Raw genomic sequence first — 21,068 nt, forward strand, 5'->3', positions numbered from 1 at the left:
TTTACAGTGAATACAATTGAATCAGTATCGGCGTACATGACTCGGGGTCCTAGCTTTTCTAAACAACTGTACAATTTTAATCTAGCTTTAGCTGTTGTAACAAAGTTAACTCCAGTTACAAGATGTTGATCACTGGTCAAAATATCAAAATAGATTAAAGGGTCTGACACATACTCAACTTGAGGTAAATTTGTCCGTTGTCCGAATTTACCCCAGAAGCTGTTCAACATAAGTTTAGCAAGGGAACGGAGGCCAGGATTCGTTTCTATTTTGGCATAATCCAGTAAGATTCCTTCTTTTCAAAATAATCTTGAATATATTTCTGTCTATGCTCTTCACTAATACACCAGCTAGGCCAACCACTGGCTTCTTGTTTCATTTTCAAAAATATATTGATGTATTCCGTGAAGATTCCTCCTGATTTTGATCTTGTATCATATTGCTCAACATCATTGAAGTGCCATACTTCATAAATTGTATCCACTGCGTATCCCTTTTGAAATGCCATCTTTAACCCATCTGTTACCCAAGTTCCAATAAATTCTCGTTCTTCAGGATTGTGCTCACAAGTGGTTTGTTGTTTCAAATCTGTACAAGTTATGCACAAGGAAAACATCAGTTTGTTGTTAATCTTAGCGGGTAACACTGGAATGTGAAGTTCACGGGGAGGACATACTTTGCGTTTGATTAATCCTTCATATGTTTGTAAATCATCAAAAGTTTCTGTCACAACTGATGGGTGACCTAATACGGCTTTATCAGTTTTATTGATGTAAGGGTAAAGTGAGGTAACATCATAGTATTTGATATGTTCGCCATCTGAAGATTCGTGGTACAGTTTAAATGCTTCCGTTCTACCACCTGCAAAAGCATCTCTCGGTTCTAAGGGTGTGGTAATATCAATGGAGTCTATGAACCTTTTGATGCTCTCATTTTCACAGATATTTTTGTCAAACTCACATTCCCATATACATCTGTATGTATATCCTTGCTTTTCAATATGGATTTTCTTCTCCATAGTTTGATGATACAAATCAGCCATTTATGACTTATTTACAGTGTTAATAGTGTGCTGGGCGTAACATTTCGGACATCCATGCCAAAAACAACCATGATATTCCATTACAACTTTTCCATTATCATCGGTTTCAAAATAACCATCTACTCTGTATTGGTCAATCGTTTTCTCCCCAACGTTCCTTGCATGATGGATGTGTACCCCTTTAAAACTGTGATACGTATTTAATCCATTTTAAAGCTTTAATAGAATGTTTCTCTTCTGGACGGTATCCTTGTGCTGGTATAATCCCAATAGTTTCAGGGCGCAGAAATTTTGTGCGAAACACCAAATTACAAGCCGTAGCTATAGTAATGCAGCTTGCAAACGGATCAATACCCGAATCTTCGCCAGTTGACATCGTCATTGACATAAATAGTTCCCGTAACTTTAAACAGCATCGCCTCAGAATATCTACATCTGATCGACAGTAATCAAACGTTCTACAGGTAAGTCAAACATGGTTTTCCTATTAGTATGGTGCCATTCAAGAAAGGCTTCTCTGTCCCCTGATTTCATAGCCTCTGGATTATAAAACTTGGCATCTGGTAGATGGTCTAACACAACTGTAGTGTTTTCTTTCCTGCTATAAAGATGCGGGAAGTATCCTTTCTGTAAATCTTTAATTCCAAACTATTTAGGCAATTTTGATGATATAATAATAACAAACACTGTCAATTTATAATATGTTTTATTTGTAATACAATTATAAAAGAAATCAATGAGATTAATAGTCTTTTACATCACTTGCTTTCACCCACGAATTAAACTTGTTTGGTTAATTTAACTATTTGATATAATATTGTTTATATGGTCCTCTTCCTTTTGTCCTCATCACTGTTTTTCAATTTTCCACAAGGAATTATCTTTGACGTTTATTCGCTGAAGTTCAGATTGGTAGTAGGATGCAGAAATTTCTTCTCCATGGTAATCTTTAATGCGATATAACGGTGTCATGCTTCTCCAAAAACGTCCGGATATCGTGAACACCTCATCCATCCATTTCTCGTCATATTCCCGAGAAAACATAGTTCTCAAATATATAAGTCTAACTCGATCTCCAAGCTTAAACCTGAAGTGGTAGTATTTCTTGAACTTTCCATAATGTTCTTTTAAAAAATATGTCGATAAGCGAACAGTTTCTGCATTTTCCTTTTTTTACTTCTATGAGTGCCATGTCAATAGTGCTATGAATAGTATGATTGTATCCATTTGCAAAGCTTTGAACCTTGTCTACGCTCGTACACTGATGCTTTGACCTCATTTAACGCATAGAAATGATTAATATCTTCCTTCTTAAAAACTGTCTGGACTCTCTTAGCCTTGAACTCCTGTCCCATATCAGTTCTTATTCTATTTGGATCTCTTCCTGTTTTAGATATGTCTTGAAATGCAGCTGCCACGGACTCGCCTTTTTATCTTTTAATTTACGTAGCCATGCATATTTTGAAAACACGTTAATGACTACCAATACGTATTTATATTCTTTATTGTATTTATGACATGAAGTGCAAATGTTATTGCAACGGTTGTCCTTTTTATGCTGATATCCCTTCTGGCATGAGTAACAATAATAACTCCGGTTTAGGAAAGCAGGCATACTGGTAATAACATCGTAATGACCATCATGGAAGTACAAGTAGATCTTTATTTTGCATCTGGTTCATGGTAGACAATTTCATTTAAGTGTTGTTTTGATACAATACAAATTTGATATCCAGGCAGAACTGTCTGAAATCGATTGATTTCTTCAATTCCACATTTATGAAAGGGAACTTTTGCAAGATTATGCAAATCAACTGCAAGCTGTTCTTGAATTTTTCTTCCTAACCATATACTGTTCCACTTTTCGTGTTTTCTTTTGCCTTTATTAAAGCTCCGGCACAACGTATTTCATTTTTGTTTCTTATAGTAAGAATACATTGCTTAGGTAGCAATAAACAGTTAGGAAAAAATACAAAAATTTGCCCTTATGAATTTTACCATCCCCTTTTCATTGCTTTCTTGCAATATCAAACTTACTGTTTGTGTCATATATGGGCATATATATGTAATCAGAATCTTCCAGACTTTATATCCGGTATATAAAATGGTAAAATATAATTTCTTTTGGGTGTATCCATGGCAACAATCTGCATTTATTTGTTATAAAATATTGCAAAAAGGGGGGGGGGGGAAGATGTCACATATTTCCCCAAAATTTGGCTAAAAGTAGAATTTCAATCGCTTGAAGTAATACCTTTTCTGAAACTGTGTACATATATCATTCAGCAAATCCAATGATAATCATATGTCTTTCATCTCATTTTTTTGTAAAATTGCGTCAAAAACTTCGTGTAGAAAAAGAGTGTTTGTAAACAGTACATTAATTTCTGGACCGATGGCCGGTCTAGCTATGAAAATACGGATTGTCAAACAGAAAACAGCCCATAAAACATGTTTAAAATAATCTTGATGAACTTATAAACCATCTTTGATGGCTAAATTAGCACTCATCTGTCTAAAAATGAATTTTATTACACAATAACTTTCCTATTTTAAAAATCCACAGGGGCCAAAATGCGAAACTAAACTCCTAACTGTGTATTGCTACCTTAATAGTAAATATTTTTTTTTCAAATTCTCCCTTTTAACTTATTGTCTGAGTTCTGCTAGCTAATACGAGTAAAATGGCCTTTTATTTTTGAAAATTGGTTGAGTAATGAATATTTTATGAAGGTTAGCAGTTGACACTGAAACGCGACAAAAACTGATTTTAAAGAAAGGTGTCAAGTCAAAGTGTAAATCTTGTCTCTACTTCAATTTTTAGCCAAATCTTAAAAACTGTACCTCTTTTGTCAGTTTTTTAATGTTGAATATCTTAATAAGATCTCTGATGATGCAACATTGTATAAAATTTAGCAATTTCAAGCATAAAAATGTTAATCTTTATGCTTATTGCATACCAAAGACTTGATTAAAAAACTTGGTGATAGGGAATCAATTTCTTACATCTGATTTAACTATACATTTAATATATGCCAAAATGTAACATGAAATCTTGATAAAAACAATAATTTGATATATTCGCAAGAAAAACAACCAACGCGTTCAATACTTAGGCTACTACATGCAGCCCAATCCATCAGAAGCAAGAGTTAAGCCGATAGAGTACAAATATAAGCCTTGTGTCAAAATGTCTAATTTTGGTTGCTAAGGACTGTAAACAATAAAATTGACATATATTGTCATTCTTAAACACTTAATTTACTCAGAAGTTGATTAAGAATTTAAATATCAATAGATTTGTGGCATGAAAAGTCTTACATTATACAATTCTGAGCTTGGTAAGTATGCCATAAGGTAGCAATAAACAGTTAGGAAAAAATACTAAAATTTGCCCTTATGAATTTTACCATCCCTTTTCATTGCTTTCTTGCAATATCAAACTTACTGTTTGTGTCATATATGGGCATATATATGTAATCAGAATCTTCCATAGATTTTATATCCAGTATATAAAATGGTAAAATATAATTTCTTTTGGGTGTATCCATGGCAACAATCTGCATTTATTTGTTATAAAATATTGCAAAAAGGGGGGGGGGGGGGAGATGTCACATATTTCCCCAAAATTTGGCTAAAAGTAGAATTTCAATCGCTTGAAGTAATACCTTTTCTGAAACTGTGTACATATATCATTCAGCAAATCCAATGATAATCATATGTCTTTCATCTCATTTTTTTGTAAAATTGCGTCAAAAACTTCGTGTAGAAAAAGAGTGTTTGTAAACAGTACATTAATTTCTGGACCGATGGCCGGTCTAGCTATGAAAATACGGATTGTCAAACAGAAAACAGCCCATAAAACATGTTTAAAATAATCTTGATGAACTTATAAACCATCTTTGATGGCTAAATTAGCACTCATCTGTCTAAAAATGAATTTTATTACACAATAACTTTCCTATTTTAAAAATCCACAGGGGCCAATATGCGAAACTAAACTCCTAACTGTGTATTGCTACCTTAGTCTTCAAAAATCGCTCTAAATCAACGAACGTATTATGATGCTTTGTACTACTAACCGGAAGATCGACATGTTTCAAGAAACATTTCAAGAAAAGACGTAAGGATGCGACATCATAGAAACAAACATGAAATCACTCAACCATATCCGCAGAGCAGTCATACGGATCCGCCGCCGCAGCAGAAAGATATTATTTCTTGAAACATGTTGATCTCCCGGTTGGTAGTACAAAGCATCATAAGTTCGTTGATTTAGACCCATTTTTGAAGACTAAGCAATGTATTCTTACTATAAGAAACAAAGATGAAATACGTTGTACCAGAGCTTTAATAACGGCAAAAGAAAACATTGACAAACACGAAAAGTGGAACAGTATACGGTTAGGAAGAAAAATTCAAGAACAGCTTGCAGTTGATTTGCATAATCTTGCAAAAGTTTCCCTTGATTTCATAAATGTGGAATTGAAGAAATCAAGCAATTTCAAACAGTTCTGCCTGGATATCAAATTTGTATTGTATCAAAACAACTCTTTAATGGAATTGTCTACCATGGACCAGATGTAGAAAAAAGATCTACTTGTACTTCCATGATGGTCATTACGATGTTATTACCAGTATGCCTGCTTTCTAAACCGGAGTTATTATTGTCACTCATGCCAGAAGGGATATCAGCATAAAAAGACAACCGTTGCAATAACATTTGCACTTCATGTCATAAATACAATAAAGAATATAAATACGTATTGGTAGTCATTAACGTGTTTTCAAAATATGCATGGCTACGTAAATTAAAAGATAAAAAGGCGAGTCCGTGGCAGCTGCATTTCAAGACATATCTAAAACAGGAAGAGTTCCAAATAGAATAAGAACGGATATGGGACAGGAGTTCAAGGCTAAGAGAGTCCAGACAGTTTTTAAGAAGGAAGATATTAATCATTTCTATGCGTTAAATGAGGTCAAAGCATCAGTGTCCGAGCGTGTTATAAAGACAATAAAAAACGAAAATATATCGCTACTTTTCGTAAAACCAGTCTTACAGATACATAGACAAGGTTCAAAGCTTTGCAAATTGATACAATCATAGTATTCATAGCACTATTGACATGGCACTTATAGAAGTAAAAAAAGGAAAATGCAGAAACTGTTCGCTTATCGACATAGTTTTCAAAAGAACATTATGGAAAGTTAAAGAAACACTACCACTTCAGGTTTAAACTTGGAGATCGAGTTAGACTTACATATTTGAGAAATATTTTTTTCCCGGGAATATGACGAAAAATGGATGGATGAGGTGTTCACGATATCCGGACGTTTTTGGAGAAGCATGACACCGTTATATCGCATTAAAGATTACCATGGAGAAGAAATTTCTGCATCCTACTTTCAATCTGAACTTCAGCGAATAAACGTCAAAGACAATTCCTTGTGGAAAATTGAAAAAGTGATGAGGACAAAAGGAAGAGGACCATATAAACAATATTATATCAAATGGTTAAATTAACCAAACAAGTTTAATTCGTGGGTGAAAGCAAGTGATGTAAAAGACTATTAGTCTCATTGATTTCTTTTATAATTGTATTACAAATAAAACATATTATAAATTGACAGTGTTTGTTATTATTATATCATCAAAATTGCCTAAATAGTTTGGAATTAAAGATTTACAGAAAGGATACTTCCCGCATCTTTATAACAGGAAAGACAACACTACAGTTGTGTTAGACCATCTACCAGATGCCAAGTTTTATAATCCAGAGGCTATGAAATCAGTGGACAGAGAAGCCTTTCTTGAATGGCACCATACTAATATGAAAACCGTGTTGGACTTACCCGTAGAACGTTTGAATTACTGTCGATCAAATGTAAATATTCTGAGGCGATGCTGTTTAAAGTTTCGGGAACTATTTATGTCAATGACGATGTCAACTGGCGAAGATGCGGTATTGATCCGTTTGCAAGCTGCATTACTATAGCTTCGGCGTGTATTTTGGTGTTTCGCACAAAACTGCGCCCTGAAACTATTGGGATTATACCAGCACAAGGATACCGTCCAGAAGAGAAACATTCTATTAAAGCTTTAAAATGGATTAAATACGTATCACAGTTTAAAGGGGTACACATCCAGCATGCAAGCAACGGGGGGGGGGGGGGGGAGAAAACGATTGACCAATACAGAGTAGATGGTTATTTTGAAACCGATGATGATGGAAAAGTTGTAATGGAATATCATGGTTGTCTTTAGCATGGATGTCCGAAATGTTACGCCCAGCACACTATTAACACTGTAAATAAGTTATCAATGGCTGATTTGTATCATCAAACTATGGAGAAGAAAATCCATATTGAAAATCAAGGATATACATACAGATGTATATGGGAATGTGAGTTTGACAAAAATATCCGTGAAAATGAGAGCATCAAAAGGTTCATAGACTCCATCGATATTACCACACCCTTAGAACCGAGAGATGCTTTTGCAGGTGGTAGAACGGAAGCATTTAAACTGTACCACGAATCTTCAGATGGCGAACATATCAAATACTATGATGTTACCTCACTTTTCCCTTACATCAATAAAACTGGTAAAGCCGTATTAGGTCACTCAACAGTTGTGACAGAAAATTTGATGATTTACAAACATATGAAGGATTAATCAAATGCAAAGTATGTCCTCCCGGTGACCTTCACATTCCGGTGTTACCTGCTACGATTAACAACAAACTGATGTTTTCCTTGTGCATAACTTGTACAGAATTGAAACAACAAACCACTTGTGAGCAAAATCCTGAAGAACGATCAATTATTGGTAACAGATGGGTTAAAGATGGCATTGCAAAAAGGATACGCAGTGGATACAATTTATGAAGTATGGCACTTCAATGATGTTGAGCAATATGATCCAAGATCAAAATCAGGAGGAATCTTCACGAAATACATCAAGACATTTTTGAAAATGAAACAAGAAGCCAGTGGTTGGCCTAGCTGGTGTATTAGTGAAGAGCATAGACAGAAATATATTCAAGATTATTTTGAAAAGAAGGAATCTTACTGGATTATGCAAAAATAGAAACGAATCCTGGCCTCCGTTCCCTTGCTGAACTTATGTTGAACAGCTTCTGGGGTAAATTCGGACAACGGACAAATTTACCCCAAGTTGAGTATGTGTCAGACCCTTTAATTTATTTTGATATTTTGACCAGTGATCAACATCTTGTAACTGGAGTTAACTTTGTTACGGATGAAATGGTATAGATGAGATGGAAAACCAAGGAAGAATTCCTGGAAACTTCTGGAAGAACCAATGTAGTAATAGCTGCATATACAACAGCTTAAGCTAGATTAAAATTGTACAGTTATTTAGAAAAGCTAGGACCCCGAGTCATGTACGCCGAGACTGATTCAATTGTATTCACTGTAAACGAGGGTGAGTGGAAACCTCCACTTGGTGACTATCTAGGAGATCTAACAGATGAAGTCCCGTATAATAACATCACACACTTTGTTACCTGTGGCTCCAAAAACTATGCTTTCAAGCTGGAAAAGCCAGATCCTACAGGAATTAAAACTGTATGCAAAGTACGCGGAATAACACTCAACCATAAAAATGCTCTCAGAATTAATTTTAATACCGTGCGCGAAATGGTGACAAATTTAAGCGATCAAAATGTTATTACAGTTGTTGATGAAAACAAGATTTCGAGAGACCCGAAGAACGCCCGAATTATAAAAAAACAGAAAGTAAAGACTATAAAATTGTGTTTGACAAACGAGTCATAGTTGATGATTACAAAACAATACCATACGGCTTTTAGAATGTATGTTTAGAAATGACAGGGTCTTGTGAAATTCTTTGTTGTTGTGATTTGTATACAATAAATTATATAATATATCTTATAAATTTTATTTATTTTTGTAAGCCCACATATATTTGGAGGTATTTACACTTCAAACCTAATCTGGATACAAAACATTAAACCTTTAAACCAATGCAGTTGAAACGACCATGCCCATATTTATTGTAAAAAATAAATCAATAATATATTAGACTCGAACATTGGTCAACACTAAATATTAATTAGGAATTTAATTAATATACTTAGTTATATTATTAATTATCACAATTAATTATTAATTAAGAACACAACATTTACTTAATTATGTTACTAATTAAAAAAAAATTACCACTTGACCCATGTCGAAAATTCCCTCCTCCCTCCAAGATGGCGGCTTAAACGTTAAGCCTATGGGGGGAAAGTGATCTAGTCTCACAGGGATGACTACTTAAACACACTGAGACTCATTTTGACAGAACTTTAAACTTATGAAATTACAATCTGTCTGAAATTGAATTATCATTTTATTTTATCAAAACTTTACAGTGATGTGTGCAGTGTATTTGGTTTCTTTTATTTTCAATGGTCATGTTAAGTATAAGACTGTTTTTATTATCGAACTCGTTTGAGGTAGGTTTTGGTGAGTGAAAAACTTCATATTTGAAGACGAACTTATTGAAAATGAAAACTCTTACTCAACTGCAAGGACTAATAGTAGTCATGGCGCCATGAAACGGGTTTAAAAATACATAAACTATTTCGTTTCCATGACACTCAACAATTAATTTATACTTAAAATACAAAACGGTATATAACAATTTGATTATTCCTTATACTCTGTCTTTAATCTATCTTTATTACATGTCTTATTCATCGATTGTGCAAGAAATTGACGAGAAATGTTGACCAGCAAACAAGAAATGGGTGATCGTTATCATACGCAAGTTCAAAATTATTACGTTTACCATAATTCTATAGCTGGTTGGATACTTATATATAAAAAAAACTAATAGACTATCTATAGATGAATTGAAACGTTAAACTAAAAGTATAGCCTGTCAGATAAACTGATATTTAAGTGACCAAGAAATAAAACAAATAAAACAAAATTTGTTTTTTACCATCAATATTTCAAATTTCACAAATCGGTTCGCTGTACCGTGCATTTTTGTAAGATATTGCTGGAGTTTTCTTCAAAACTTAAAGAGAAATATCTACAGTATTTAGAATTGGATATAAATTAGCAAGTCGTCGTACAGGGAAACTTCTGTTTAATTCTTTGTGCAGTTCAGATCACTTCTCAACTCTAATAAACGTAATGGTATAAGCGGCTTTTGTGTTATGTACTTCATCGCATCTGTTCTGCCTTGCAGGGAGCTAACTAGAAAACTGCTAGTTGCACCTTGTACAAACTCCTTGTATTCCAGAAGTTTAGTTACATTTGGTGTAATTGTGCAGAAATGTATGTCTTTACATCCTGAAACAAAAGAAACAACCTTTTGTCCATCAATATTTTCAATTTCACAACTGGTTCGCTATACCATATATTTTTGTTCTTACTGTGCAGTTATCTGGATACTGCACAGCAAAGGTGTGCATTAACTACCTCAGATATACTACACAGTTCAAATCTAGTTTTCAATTACCTTAAGGGCGGTTCCTGGAATTTGAAAGGATGCACGAGCCGTGCAGATTAAATCCCATATACCGACTTGCTTGGTCAATAACTATAACATATTATGAAAAAAGGTAAGATATGCAACACTAGCTAGTTTTTCTCTTTCTAAGAATTAAAAAAAACTGCGTATATACATTTCTTCTAGCAACATAACTTAACACATTTTACCTACCGAAATTGCGGTTTATTAAACTTAAGTCTGAGTAATTGTGTCATATTGTTTCTTGAAATTCGAGTTTCTTTTAGTAATTCTAACGCCACGGTAGAATGTTTTGTAAGATCCATTTTCTGTTGTTTTGCGTGTTTTTTAATCGGCGAATTTACTTGTACATCAGGATCTATTCGCAATAAAATGATTTAATTCCTCTGAGTTTGATATTTTTTTCACCTTATTGTTACAGTATTAATTTGTAGTATTTTTTATAAAACTTTTATCTTCTTATAACTTTGGCAGAAACGGTTTGTTCATTCATCTAGTTCATTACTATCCATTGTGAATGTATTATCGTCAAGTCTGTCTGTCTGTCTGTCTGTCCATTGTATATTATGGTCTTCTTTAATTTTGTTTTTTTCACGTCTTCAAGTCTTTGGCGAATATACTAAATTTAGTCCTGGTATCTATGATGAGTTTATTTGCATAACTAACGGCATTGTATATATGTTTGTCGTCTCGTTTTGAATGATAATGGTAATGTATATTTTGGACGTGTATACATACCTGTCCATGGTACTGTATCCAATATATCACAATGACCGAAATTCTGAAAATAAAACCAAAAAAACTATTATTTCAAACTTCATGACTTGTTTAAACAAAATTTCATTCTGACATTGGTGTTTATCGTTTACCATTTTTGATTATTCATAAAGGTAGGGTTCTCTCGGTTCCGTTAAACCTGCCACTGAAAATATTTCGAATCATAAAGTTATTCTATTTTATATATTTTGTAACAATTTTATCTGTGAATATCACCGAGTAAAGCTTTCGTCTCATTCTTCAAGTTAATTAAAGTTAAAAACAATAGTTGTACACTAATACAAGTTTCGTTTAAAATATTTGAAGGCAAAACTGTTTCTCAGTCATGTTTCAATTGCCGACCTATTATATTGGGCATTTTCTTGCTAGTTCCGAACTGCTCTCAATTATATTAATTGAAAGAAAAAAATGTAAAATTTCTTATATATAATTCTAAAATTCTTTATAGAACTGTTTCTTCTTACAATGAACATAATGACACTCAGTGGCAAAACTGCATACACTTAAAGAACTGAAACTCTTGAAACTCTTTTGAAATGTACATCAAAATTAAAACATCTTTAACCGTTGATGTCATTCATTTGATTTTGTTAATGTCTGCTGATACTTTAGCAAATATCTTTTTTGTTTCTAATATACCAGGTCGTTATTTTTCTCGTTTGGCCTTCTTAAACAGTTAGAAACGCAACTTGAACCATGCCTACTATTCTATTATTTTTAGGTCTACTTTTCGTCAAACAGTACAGTAACTATACTAAAACACGTTTCCCATAATTATTGTAAAGTTCCCTTTTTCACATATCTTTGCATTTGTTATGGAAACTGAGTCACCTGTTTAGCATGTGAGTTGTATACATCTTCTGTAGCATAAGGTCAGACAACGCTGATGGCTACACAATGCACAGAATTCCTATTCTACACTTATTATAACATCTAAACTTCCTGTCTACCACGAGTTAAGAAAAATCTTAACATTGAGTATCTTAATCCTATACTCACGGCTACTTCCATCACAATTTTTGGACATCCCCAGATCTCGTAGAATTTATTATAACTAAATCCTGGTATGACGCACTGATGCCCCACCGTGGAAAGCTCTGTTCCGTACATAAACGCAGGCATGCGTATATCTACTTTCTCTTTGACATCAAAACTCACTGGTTCTAGAAATATTGTTGACTACAAAATATGCAAACTGATATAAACTTTAGATTGAAAGCATAATTGACAGGGTTAAATTTTCATTTTTGATAATTTGTACGACAGGTTTCACGTGTGGAGCATATTATCATGCTCAATTATCATGCTCACCCTTCCGGAGCACCTGGTATCACTCCCGGTTATGGTTGAGTTCGTGATGCTCTGTCTTTATTTTTCTATTTCGTATTTTGTATGCTGTTGTTTGTTTTAAAGTATTTTTTACTGTTTTAGCCATGGCGTTTTAAGCTTCATGATTTTCGTCTAATGACGTTGGATGTCCTTTTGGTATTTTTCACTCTTTTTTGTAAAATATAATTTGTATTTTGCGTTCTAGACTTTTTATCACTTTTGTCTTCCTTTATATATATCCTTACTGTTGGTTGGTGTGAGTGGAGGTTATTCAAATATTAAAGTGTCTTTTTTAACCTCTGATAACTGTTAATTGTCATAAACCGTTTACGGTTCTAAAGCTGTAATTTATGGACTGCTGCTAGTAAATAAAGATCACTTTGGACCAGGTGAGCTAAACACGAATGTATCTGCAATGATATCAAAATAGTAAATATGATAATAAATGTTGATCTCATTGTTTACTTACTCCATTTGATATATATTATAAACATGCAAGTGAATGACGATAAAATAGAGATATTATACCTACCGTAAACATAGTAGGTTTTTCTCTGATCATTTTCAATGTTGCGTCACATCCGGAGGAATGACACATCAAAGCTGTAGTGTTCCATGCAACTGTTCCTAACGTTTTGTTTGTCATATAGTGTTGAAGCTAAAAAGCACATATAAATGTAGTATGAAGAACATTTCATTATGTTTAAAGCCCAACTGAAAAGGAAATAATACATAAAAATGAGAACAGAATTATTAATGATATTATAGACAATATAAAAGACCTCATTAACAAAACAGCCAATGACTCCGAAAACAACAGACGTACATACGCATGGTCTATGTAGTCCGACTAGGTAAAGGCACGTGTTGAGTAAAAATTTGTTATAATTGAGGGTGAAACATTTCAAAGACAAAGAAAGTGAAGTGTCTGCACCAGTTTTTTTTTTTGTTTTTGTTTTTTTCTCTTGTTCAGCGTATTTTTTTTTATACCATAGCGAATGACTTTGAATTCGTCAAAAAACGGATTGGGACCAGATTAGAATACAGGTGTCTTTTCAAAATTTACATTTTTTTTTTTGGTTATAAGTAAGAATATATCTTAACACATTTTCTGCATGCAATCCGAATTAAATTACTCACCCATGCATGTTGTTCAAAGTACTTCGAAATATCCTGTTTTAATTCGCCAGCATTTATCAAATTTTGTTTTTCCAATGGAAATGCGTAATCTATTCCAAAAATAAAGAAACCATGGGAGGCTATTCTTGAAAGTACAGTTTCATAGTACTCAGCCAACACATACGTATCGAAACCACCAATAAACAAAACAGCCGGGTAAAATCCGGGTTCTAGTGGGAAATAAACTAAAAAGAAAATATTTTAAGTGAAAATTAGTAAATCTATCTTTCAAACTAACAACTTAGAATTATACAAAAACAAACACATAATAGACGATTTCATTTAAGAACAAAACAATGAAATATTTTACAGATCTCATTAAAAGTAGAATTATTACAATTCATTACATGGTTTTTACGTATAATTAATACGTGGCCTTTGGCTGTTGTCTACTCTATGGTCGGGTTGTTGCTTCTTTGACACATTCCCCATTCTCAATTTTATACAAAGCTAACATGTTTGGGAATTGTCCTTTACATTTTGCTTTTGAATCTATTGACTTTGTGGTAATGTTTATTATACTGTTTCTTGTTGATCGATACTTCTCGCCGATCAAAGCTGTATAGTAAGTTACCTTTTGTGTGTAAAGGACTTTTTTGTCCGGTTTTGCTTAGTGTCAGTCCGCCAACTTTTAATGGACGATCTGTATATGGGTTACCAGTATCTACGTAGGTGTTAATACCTAAAATACAATTTGGAGTTAGTGCAAAACAATAATATTTCATTTTTCTATCTACCCAATGAGAGGATTGTATGTATTTTACATACAATAAACGAATTTTAGAGCAATTGTACTCTGGGCATATGTTCTAGTACTCAGTAGTATACAAAAAACTTCACAAATGATAAATAAAAACACCATATACTATACAATCCATATTATCTTAGCCTTTTCCTTACACATGTTATATATTTCTAAGTCAAGTGTACGTACGTATGTTAAACATTGTCTTATGACAATCGTCGTGCACGTGTTTATTTTGTGTATATTGGAGGAGGCCTACGACTTGTTAAAAATGCTTGTTCTGTCCATTTTTTTTTAATTTCGTCATTTTACAAAATATGTTCAAAAGTAAAGTATCTATACGATATGAAAATAACAATAGAAACAGGTTCGTGGGTTAGTTTTATTAATTGTCATTAAACATTTACAAGGTTTGTGGCAATACAATTTTAAACAAACAAACTAAAAAGAACAAAACAAAATAGTATACGAAAAGCATTCAAATAGATATAAAAACATAAGTTTTATATGTAATGCCACAACAAAAAACAAGCAAAAATCACCAGTGCAGTGGTGTTCAAATTCTGTATTCCCCCCATTTTGCTAATTATTTCTTTTCATCAATACTCATAAAAATACTCACCCAAACATATAACGCAACGAAAAAGCAACCCGCAAAATACATAGTATTGCATGGTGTCAAAATGTAAGCTGTTGATACAGACGTTGTTTGTTTGATAATCGGGTTATCTTTGGACGGTCAGTCCAGACGAAGTGATAACATAATTAATAAACAAAATTTATTATCTGAATATTGAATCAGTTTCAATGATAAAATGAAATACGCAAATAATTATTACATATATATATATATATAAAAGGAGCTGTGGTATGATTGCCAAAGAGACCAAAATGACATAGAAATTTAAAACAACTATAATTCACCATATGGACTTCAGCAATGAGGATAGCCCATATCGCATAATCAGCTATAAAAGACCCCGAAATGACAATGTAAAACAATTCAAACGAGAAAACTAACGGCCTTATTTATGTACAAAAATGAATGAAAAACAAATATGAAACACATAAACAAACGACAACCACTGAATTACAGGCTCCTGATTATATTATAATTACTTCGTCGTATTACCTGGTGCGAAATTGTTAAGAATAGAAACTAAGCCGTTTTTAATTTTGTTATTTTTCACAATTCAGTACGTTAGTTTTTTAGTATTTACATTTGGCATGTCGGGGCCTTTTCATCATTATATATAGTTAGATATGAGGTATTGTTTTTGCCCATTGCTGAAGGCCGTATGGTGACCTATCGTTTTATATGTTCAGTGGACCGTGAAAATCGAATAAAATCTCTAATTTGGCATTAAAATTTTAAAAAATCATATCATAGGGAACATGTTTACTAAGTTTCAAGTTGATTGGACTTCAACTTCATTCAAAACTACCTCGACCAAAAATTTAACCTGAAGCGGGACAGACGGTCGAACGGACGGCCGGCCGGACGCACACACAGACTAGAAAACATAGTGCCCATAAATGGGGCATAAAAATATAAATAGGTTCCTTACATCCCTAGCCGAAATAAATTGTTAAAAGAAAAATTACTATCTATCTATTGTTCTTTCGGGTGTATGATGTCCTTTTTTCTCATCGGGTGGCCTTCGATACACAATTTTTAATTCATGTACAATTTGAAATAGTGTACAACAAGAATGTGTCCAAAGTACACGGATGCCCCACTCGCACTATCCTTTTCCATGTTCCATGGACCGTGAAATTGGGTAATAATCTAATTTGGAATTAAAATTAGAAAGATTATACTATACATGGGGAACATATGTACTAAGTTTCAAGTTGATTGGACTTCAATTTCATCAAAAACTACCTTCACTTTCATTTTCTATGTTCAGTGGACCGTGAAATTAGTGTCAAGCGAGACAAGAAAACAAGTGGATCGTAGCAAACATAATGTTTGTTTCGATGGGTATTTTCGCCAGTCAACACATGATTAATGTCCTTGCATAGACCATTTTGGGATATTGTTTTTATCAATATGTGTTTTTTATCAGTCGAGTTCTTTTCAGGTGAAAATGTATCCTGTGCAGATATGAAGTATGGATGATTAAATGTATATCTTGTTTCTTTACTTGAAAATCAGTAGAAAAATGATTTACGATAGCTTGTCGATTAGCGCCGATGTTGCTGTATTATGTAGTTTGAACATGACGTTAAAGATGGTTGAGACGTTTGTGATATATACCATAAGACGTCCTTAGTACCGCTTGTGACGTTTGCATATGTCTGTAACTACAAGATGCCTTCTTTGCACGAATATCAAACGTCTACAATGAAAAATGCTCTTGGTCGCAGAAATATCAACATGGACTTCATTAATAGTGAAATTTAGAAAAGATGAGTAATGGAGAAGACAATAGAGTGAAAACACCAGCAGAAGCTATTTCAGTTTCCTCTGCAAAAAGCAGAGTTCTACATAAGCGTTTCGCAGTTTTGGAGTCACAAGGATTTGTAGTAGGAAAATTTCTAGGTCAAGGATCATATGCATGTGTCCGTGCAGCTTATGATGTCAACAGAAAACACGAAGTAGCGGTCAAAATAATTTCGAAAAGGAAGGCACCGGAAGATTATTTAGTTAAATTTTTACCGCGAGAAATCGACGTGATCAAAGTTTTGAAGCATCCATATTTAATTCAATTTTTCCAAGTAATAGAAACGACAACGAGATTTTTCTTAGTGATGGAATGTGGCCATGTTGATCTATTGGATGTTATACGTTCACGAAAAGCAATAGAAGAAGATACTGCTGGAAAATGGTTTTATCAAATGTCACAAGGTATAGGATATATGCATAGTAAAGGAATTGTACACCGAGATCTCAAATGTGAGAATTTGTTGCTTGATAAATATGAAAACTTGAAAGTCACAGATTTTGGATTTGCGAAGAGACTTGTAAAAGGAAAATTAGGAGAAATTAAACCCAGTGAAACATATTGCGGAAGCTATGCATACGCACCTCCAGAAATTTTAAAAGGATCCCCTTATGATCCTATGATTGCAGATGTTTGGAGTATGGGTGTCGTTTTATTTACAATGGTAAGTAAATTTGAAGAGTATTGGTTTTAAAATAGAATCATATTCAAAACAGTGTGGCTGTGGCCATTGATTGACGACCTAAATTATCCCATTGACTGGGACACTATAAGGTGAACGCTTGTCTGATACGATCACGGCTCACTATGTACTTATTAAAGACACTTAAACTGTGGGGTCACCAAAGGTTCTCAACACCTAAATAAAGTAATTCGAAAAATAATCAGGAATAACACGATGTTTTGATCTATATCAATAATATAAATCAAAACATAAAAGTTAATCGTGATTAATTTTTCGAACTGTTTTATTATTAAAGGCGCTAAGAACCTCTGATGACCCCACGGTTTAAATTCTATAATAAGTAAGTAGTGAGCAGTTGTCGTTACAGACAAACGTTCACATAATCTGTCCCAGTCAATGGGATAATTTAGGTCGTCAATCAATGGCCACAGCCACACTGTTTTGAAAATGATTCTAAAGTCATCTTTCTCGGAGTAGCGATCTTTAATCCGTATTCTCAGCTCAACACTTCTATTACCTATAGGCCAGTAATTCAAGAACCATACACCTTTTTACCTCTTTAAACAAACTTGAAACTAACGAATACGAATACGAAACTGTTATTTTGATTCGGTTCACATATATAACAATACAAACATAACCTCGGAAGAGCTTTTTACCGAATATAAAATAACATTAACAGATCATTGAAACACACAACATGCAGACAAGATATATAACAGAACAGGCATATTGAAATACATGCAGACCACTGTCAGCACTAAAATACATATTTGAACAAGCCAAAACTGAATCACAACTAAAATTTTAGCACAACTAAAATCAAACACAAATTAAAACATAGCACACATGCAAACTTTAAGGCAGCTCTACTGTAGCGTTTCTGTGAAATAGGTTTTTGCTTCATAGAAGTATTTGTAGTTATGTACATTGTGCAAATTATTTAAACTTGACTATTTGATAGGTCTATTATTTTAATTTACTTGAAGTATTTTGTTAAAAAAATATTCGTCTTCCCCCCTTTTTGTTTTCGTCAGCAATTCAAGTTCATTTCTAACTGTTTTCATTTAAAGAAACTTTTAGTAGAACTTTGATTTTTGAAACTTAAAGTTCTAAAATTGAAAATAGTCACCTACAATTATAAAGATTGCAAGGTTCTTTTTATACTTTATGACTTGGGTGGACGGTTGTCTCATTGACACTCATACCACATCTTCTTATTTATAAGGGTTTAATAGCTTGTAAAAATAGTTTTGCATTTCATTTCTCCTGACAATATAACTATTTCAAATTTGTAATCAAGGTATCAAACCTTCATGCAAAGTTTTTAAAAAAGACAATCAAGAAAAGCACTGCCACAAGTGACGATGCTATTCTCCAAGAAACTTGTGTAGTACTTTACAGAAAGTTTGTGCATAGTACTATCTTGTTGTTTTACTTCCGGATTAACTTGTATAGATAAAACAACAAGATAGTTCTATGTACAAACTTTCTGTGCAGTACTATATGAGTCTTAAAAAGTATTTTTGTCGGCTCACTTCGGCCATCGTTTAAATGACTTGTTGGTGTATTTCTTCAATTCTTCTGTGAAGAATGGGCAAATCATGAAATAATGAAATTCATCGCCTTTGTCACTTTTACGTATGCGATATTTTGTTTTCTCCCTTTGAATGTTTGCTCATCTTCCATTCTCGATATCGTCCTGAATATGCATGAAATATTTGCCACTGGACGTTAAGCAACCAACAATCAATCAATCAATCCATTCTCGATAGAAACGTTATGATTGAAATGCCCTTATCTTCAAAATGTGAAGATATCTTTATCTCCAAGTATGCTTTAAAATAATCTTTCGAAAGTTTATGTTTCCTTGAAAAGACGATAATTAATAGTTTTAGATTAATTATTAGCATTGGCTGTAAAGTTTGTTTTGAATGATCTAACATTTAATCCAGTTGTCAATATGGAATAGTTGATACCTCCGTTTTTAGGAAAACCCATACTAGTTAAATTTATAATGTTTTCAACCGAAATAACCAATCGGAACAAAAACCATACAAAGTCTTGTCTTAAAGTCAGCATTTGATATTTAAATTTAAAATCAGTGTATCCCAACATTTTGCAACCATATTACAAAATCGGATTGACAGGTTTTATCAAAAAGGTTAGTTGGACAATGAAAGAAAGATTATGTCAAGTCCTGGTTTTATAATTTCATAATTGCTTAATTGCATTTTCTGCTAATGGGGATTTGCATAACATAAAGTTTCCATTTGTTTTAAAAGATTACTCCTAGATAATAAAGTCCTTTACAATTTCAATCGGTATCGATAGTATCTGAAATGTAGATTTTTTATGAATTCTTCCTTCTTAAATTCAATTGCCTTTGTTTGTTTTTTTGTTTTGTTTTTTCTATTTAAAATTTATGCCCAAAGTACAACAATATTTGTCGAATTTAATCTAAGATTTCTGCAACTCATTTGACAATTTCGCTATTTTCATTCATTCTCCAGCGTACAGAAACACAAATAACCTCACATAAATTCCAAACCTAGTTTCCACGGTATACTTATTTTTTCTAGACATGCCTTCGGTTGTGATTTTTACTCTTTGTTCGGGTTGATGTCTCTGTGACATATTCTCCATTTCCATTCTATATTTAATCAAGAGGCTTAAGTTTAGTCGTCATCTTGTTTGTGTGTGTGTGTGTGTTTGTGTTTTATAAATTAATACGAAGCCTCTGATCTTTGTTAGTCTTGTGTGTTTTATATTTTATTTTTTTGTCCAGTTATATGTTTCGGAGTTCACTATAACATCCATATTCACTTTTTTTCACAATTATGTAAAGGGGACAGCTGAAGTCCACCTCAGTCAAAGTTCGGGATTTTCCTGCTTTGTTGAAGACCCATTGGTAGCTTTCGGCTGTGATTTTTACTTTTTGGTCGGGTTTTATAAATTAATACGAATAAACTCTATTTTGATTTACAGGTTTATGGAAGATTGCCGTTCGATGATTCCAACCACAAGAAACTTCTAAAACAGACACAGCAAAAAGTTATATTTCCGGGAAAACCAGTTGTATCACAAGAATGCAGAATAATTATCTTGAAAATATTCGTAAAAGTCAATGATCGAATGCCAATAGCAAACTTTCGTTATGACAAATGGTTTAAGAAATTTGCGCCATATTCGGCCGACAAAGATGAATCCAAAATAGCTTTACCACCCATTAGATCCGATTCTCCAGGGGCAATTGTTGCATCTGGATAGGTCGAATAAAAAAGTTAAAATATATGTAAAATAAAAATGTAAAACAATATTATGCAATTAACTTATTTTTATTTTTAAAC

General features: G+C 33.2%; 3 protein-coding genes across 3 annotated transcripts; 1 reads left to right on the forward strand and 2 right to left on the reverse strand.

Moving 5' to 3' along the window:
- Nucleotides 1-265: 265 nt before the first annotated feature.
- Nucleotides 266-1,042, reverse strand: LOC139525190 (uncharacterized). The gene has a single exon (XM_071320380.1). The coding sequence runs from the start codon at nt 1,040-1,042 to the stop codon at nt 266-268; it is 777 nt and encodes a 258-aa protein (XP_071176481.1).
- An 8,955-nt stretch (nt 1,043-9,997) lies between these two features.
- Nucleotides 9,998-15,331, reverse strand: LOC139524244 (uncharacterized). The gene is made up of 7 exons (XM_071318916.1): nt 15,209-15,331; nt 14,416-14,523; nt 13,803-14,026; nt 13,195-13,320; nt 12,333-12,512; nt 11,295-11,337; nt 9,998-10,375 (listed from the first exon to the last, which is right to left on the reverse strand). The coding sequence occupies exons 1-7, from the start codon at nt 15,258-15,260 to the stop codon at nt 10,170-10,172; spliced, it is 939 nt and encodes a 312-aa protein (XP_071175017.1). The 5' UTR covers nt 15,261-15,331; the 3' UTR covers nt 9,998-10,169.
- Nucleotides 15,332-16,870: 1,539 nt separating this feature from the next.
- LOC139524245 (testis-specific serine/threonine-protein kinase 4-like) lies at nt 16,871-21,037 on the forward strand. Its single transcript, XM_071318917.1, has 2 exons — nt 16,871-17,697; nt 20,707-21,037. Exons 1-2 carry the CDS (start codon nt 16,999-17,001, stop codon nt 20,986-20,988), a joined length of 981 nt encoding a protein of 326 aa, XP_071175018.1. The 5' UTR covers nt 16,871-16,998; the 3' UTR covers nt 20,989-21,037.
- The last annotated feature ends 31 nt before the right edge of the window (nt 21,038-21,068 follow it).

The sequence above is a fragment of the Mytilus edulis genome, chromosome 5, assembly GCF_963676685.1.
Source record: "Mytilus edulis chromosome 5, xbMytEdul2.2, whole genome shotgun sequence".
Lineage (NCBI taxonomy): Eukaryota > Metazoa > Mollusca > Bivalvia > Mytilida > Mytilidae > Mytilus > Mytilus edulis.

What these genes read in the sequence shown, in the direction of transcription:
- LOC139525190 (XM_071320380.1), bottom strand. Translation starts at nt 1,042, where the DNA reads ATGGCTGATTTGTATCATCAAACTATGGAGAAGAAAATCCATATTGAA.
- LOC139524245 (XM_071318917.1), top strand. Translation starts at nt 16,999, where the DNA reads ATGAGTAATGGAGAAGACAATAGAGTGAAAACACCAGCAGAAGCTATT. An exon ending in GTGTCGTTTTATTTACAATG is followed by an intron (nt 17,698 to 20,706) that starts GTAAGTAAATTT and finishes TTTGATTTACAG; the next exon opens with GTTTATGGAAGATTGCCGTT.
- LOC139524244 (XM_071318916.1), bottom strand. Translation starts at nt 15,260, where the DNA reads ATGCAATACTATGTATTTTGCGGGTTGCTTTTTCGTTGCGTTATATGT. An exon ending in AAATTGTGATGGAAGTAGCC is followed by an intron (nt 11,338 to 12,332) that starts GTGAGTATAGGA and finishes TTTTATTTTCAG; the next exon opens with AATTTCGGTCATTGTGATAT. An exon ending in GGATACAGTACCATGGACAG is followed by an intron (nt 10,376 to 11,294) that starts GTATGTATACAC and finishes CTTTTGTTTCAG; the next exon opens with GATGTAAAGACATACATTTC.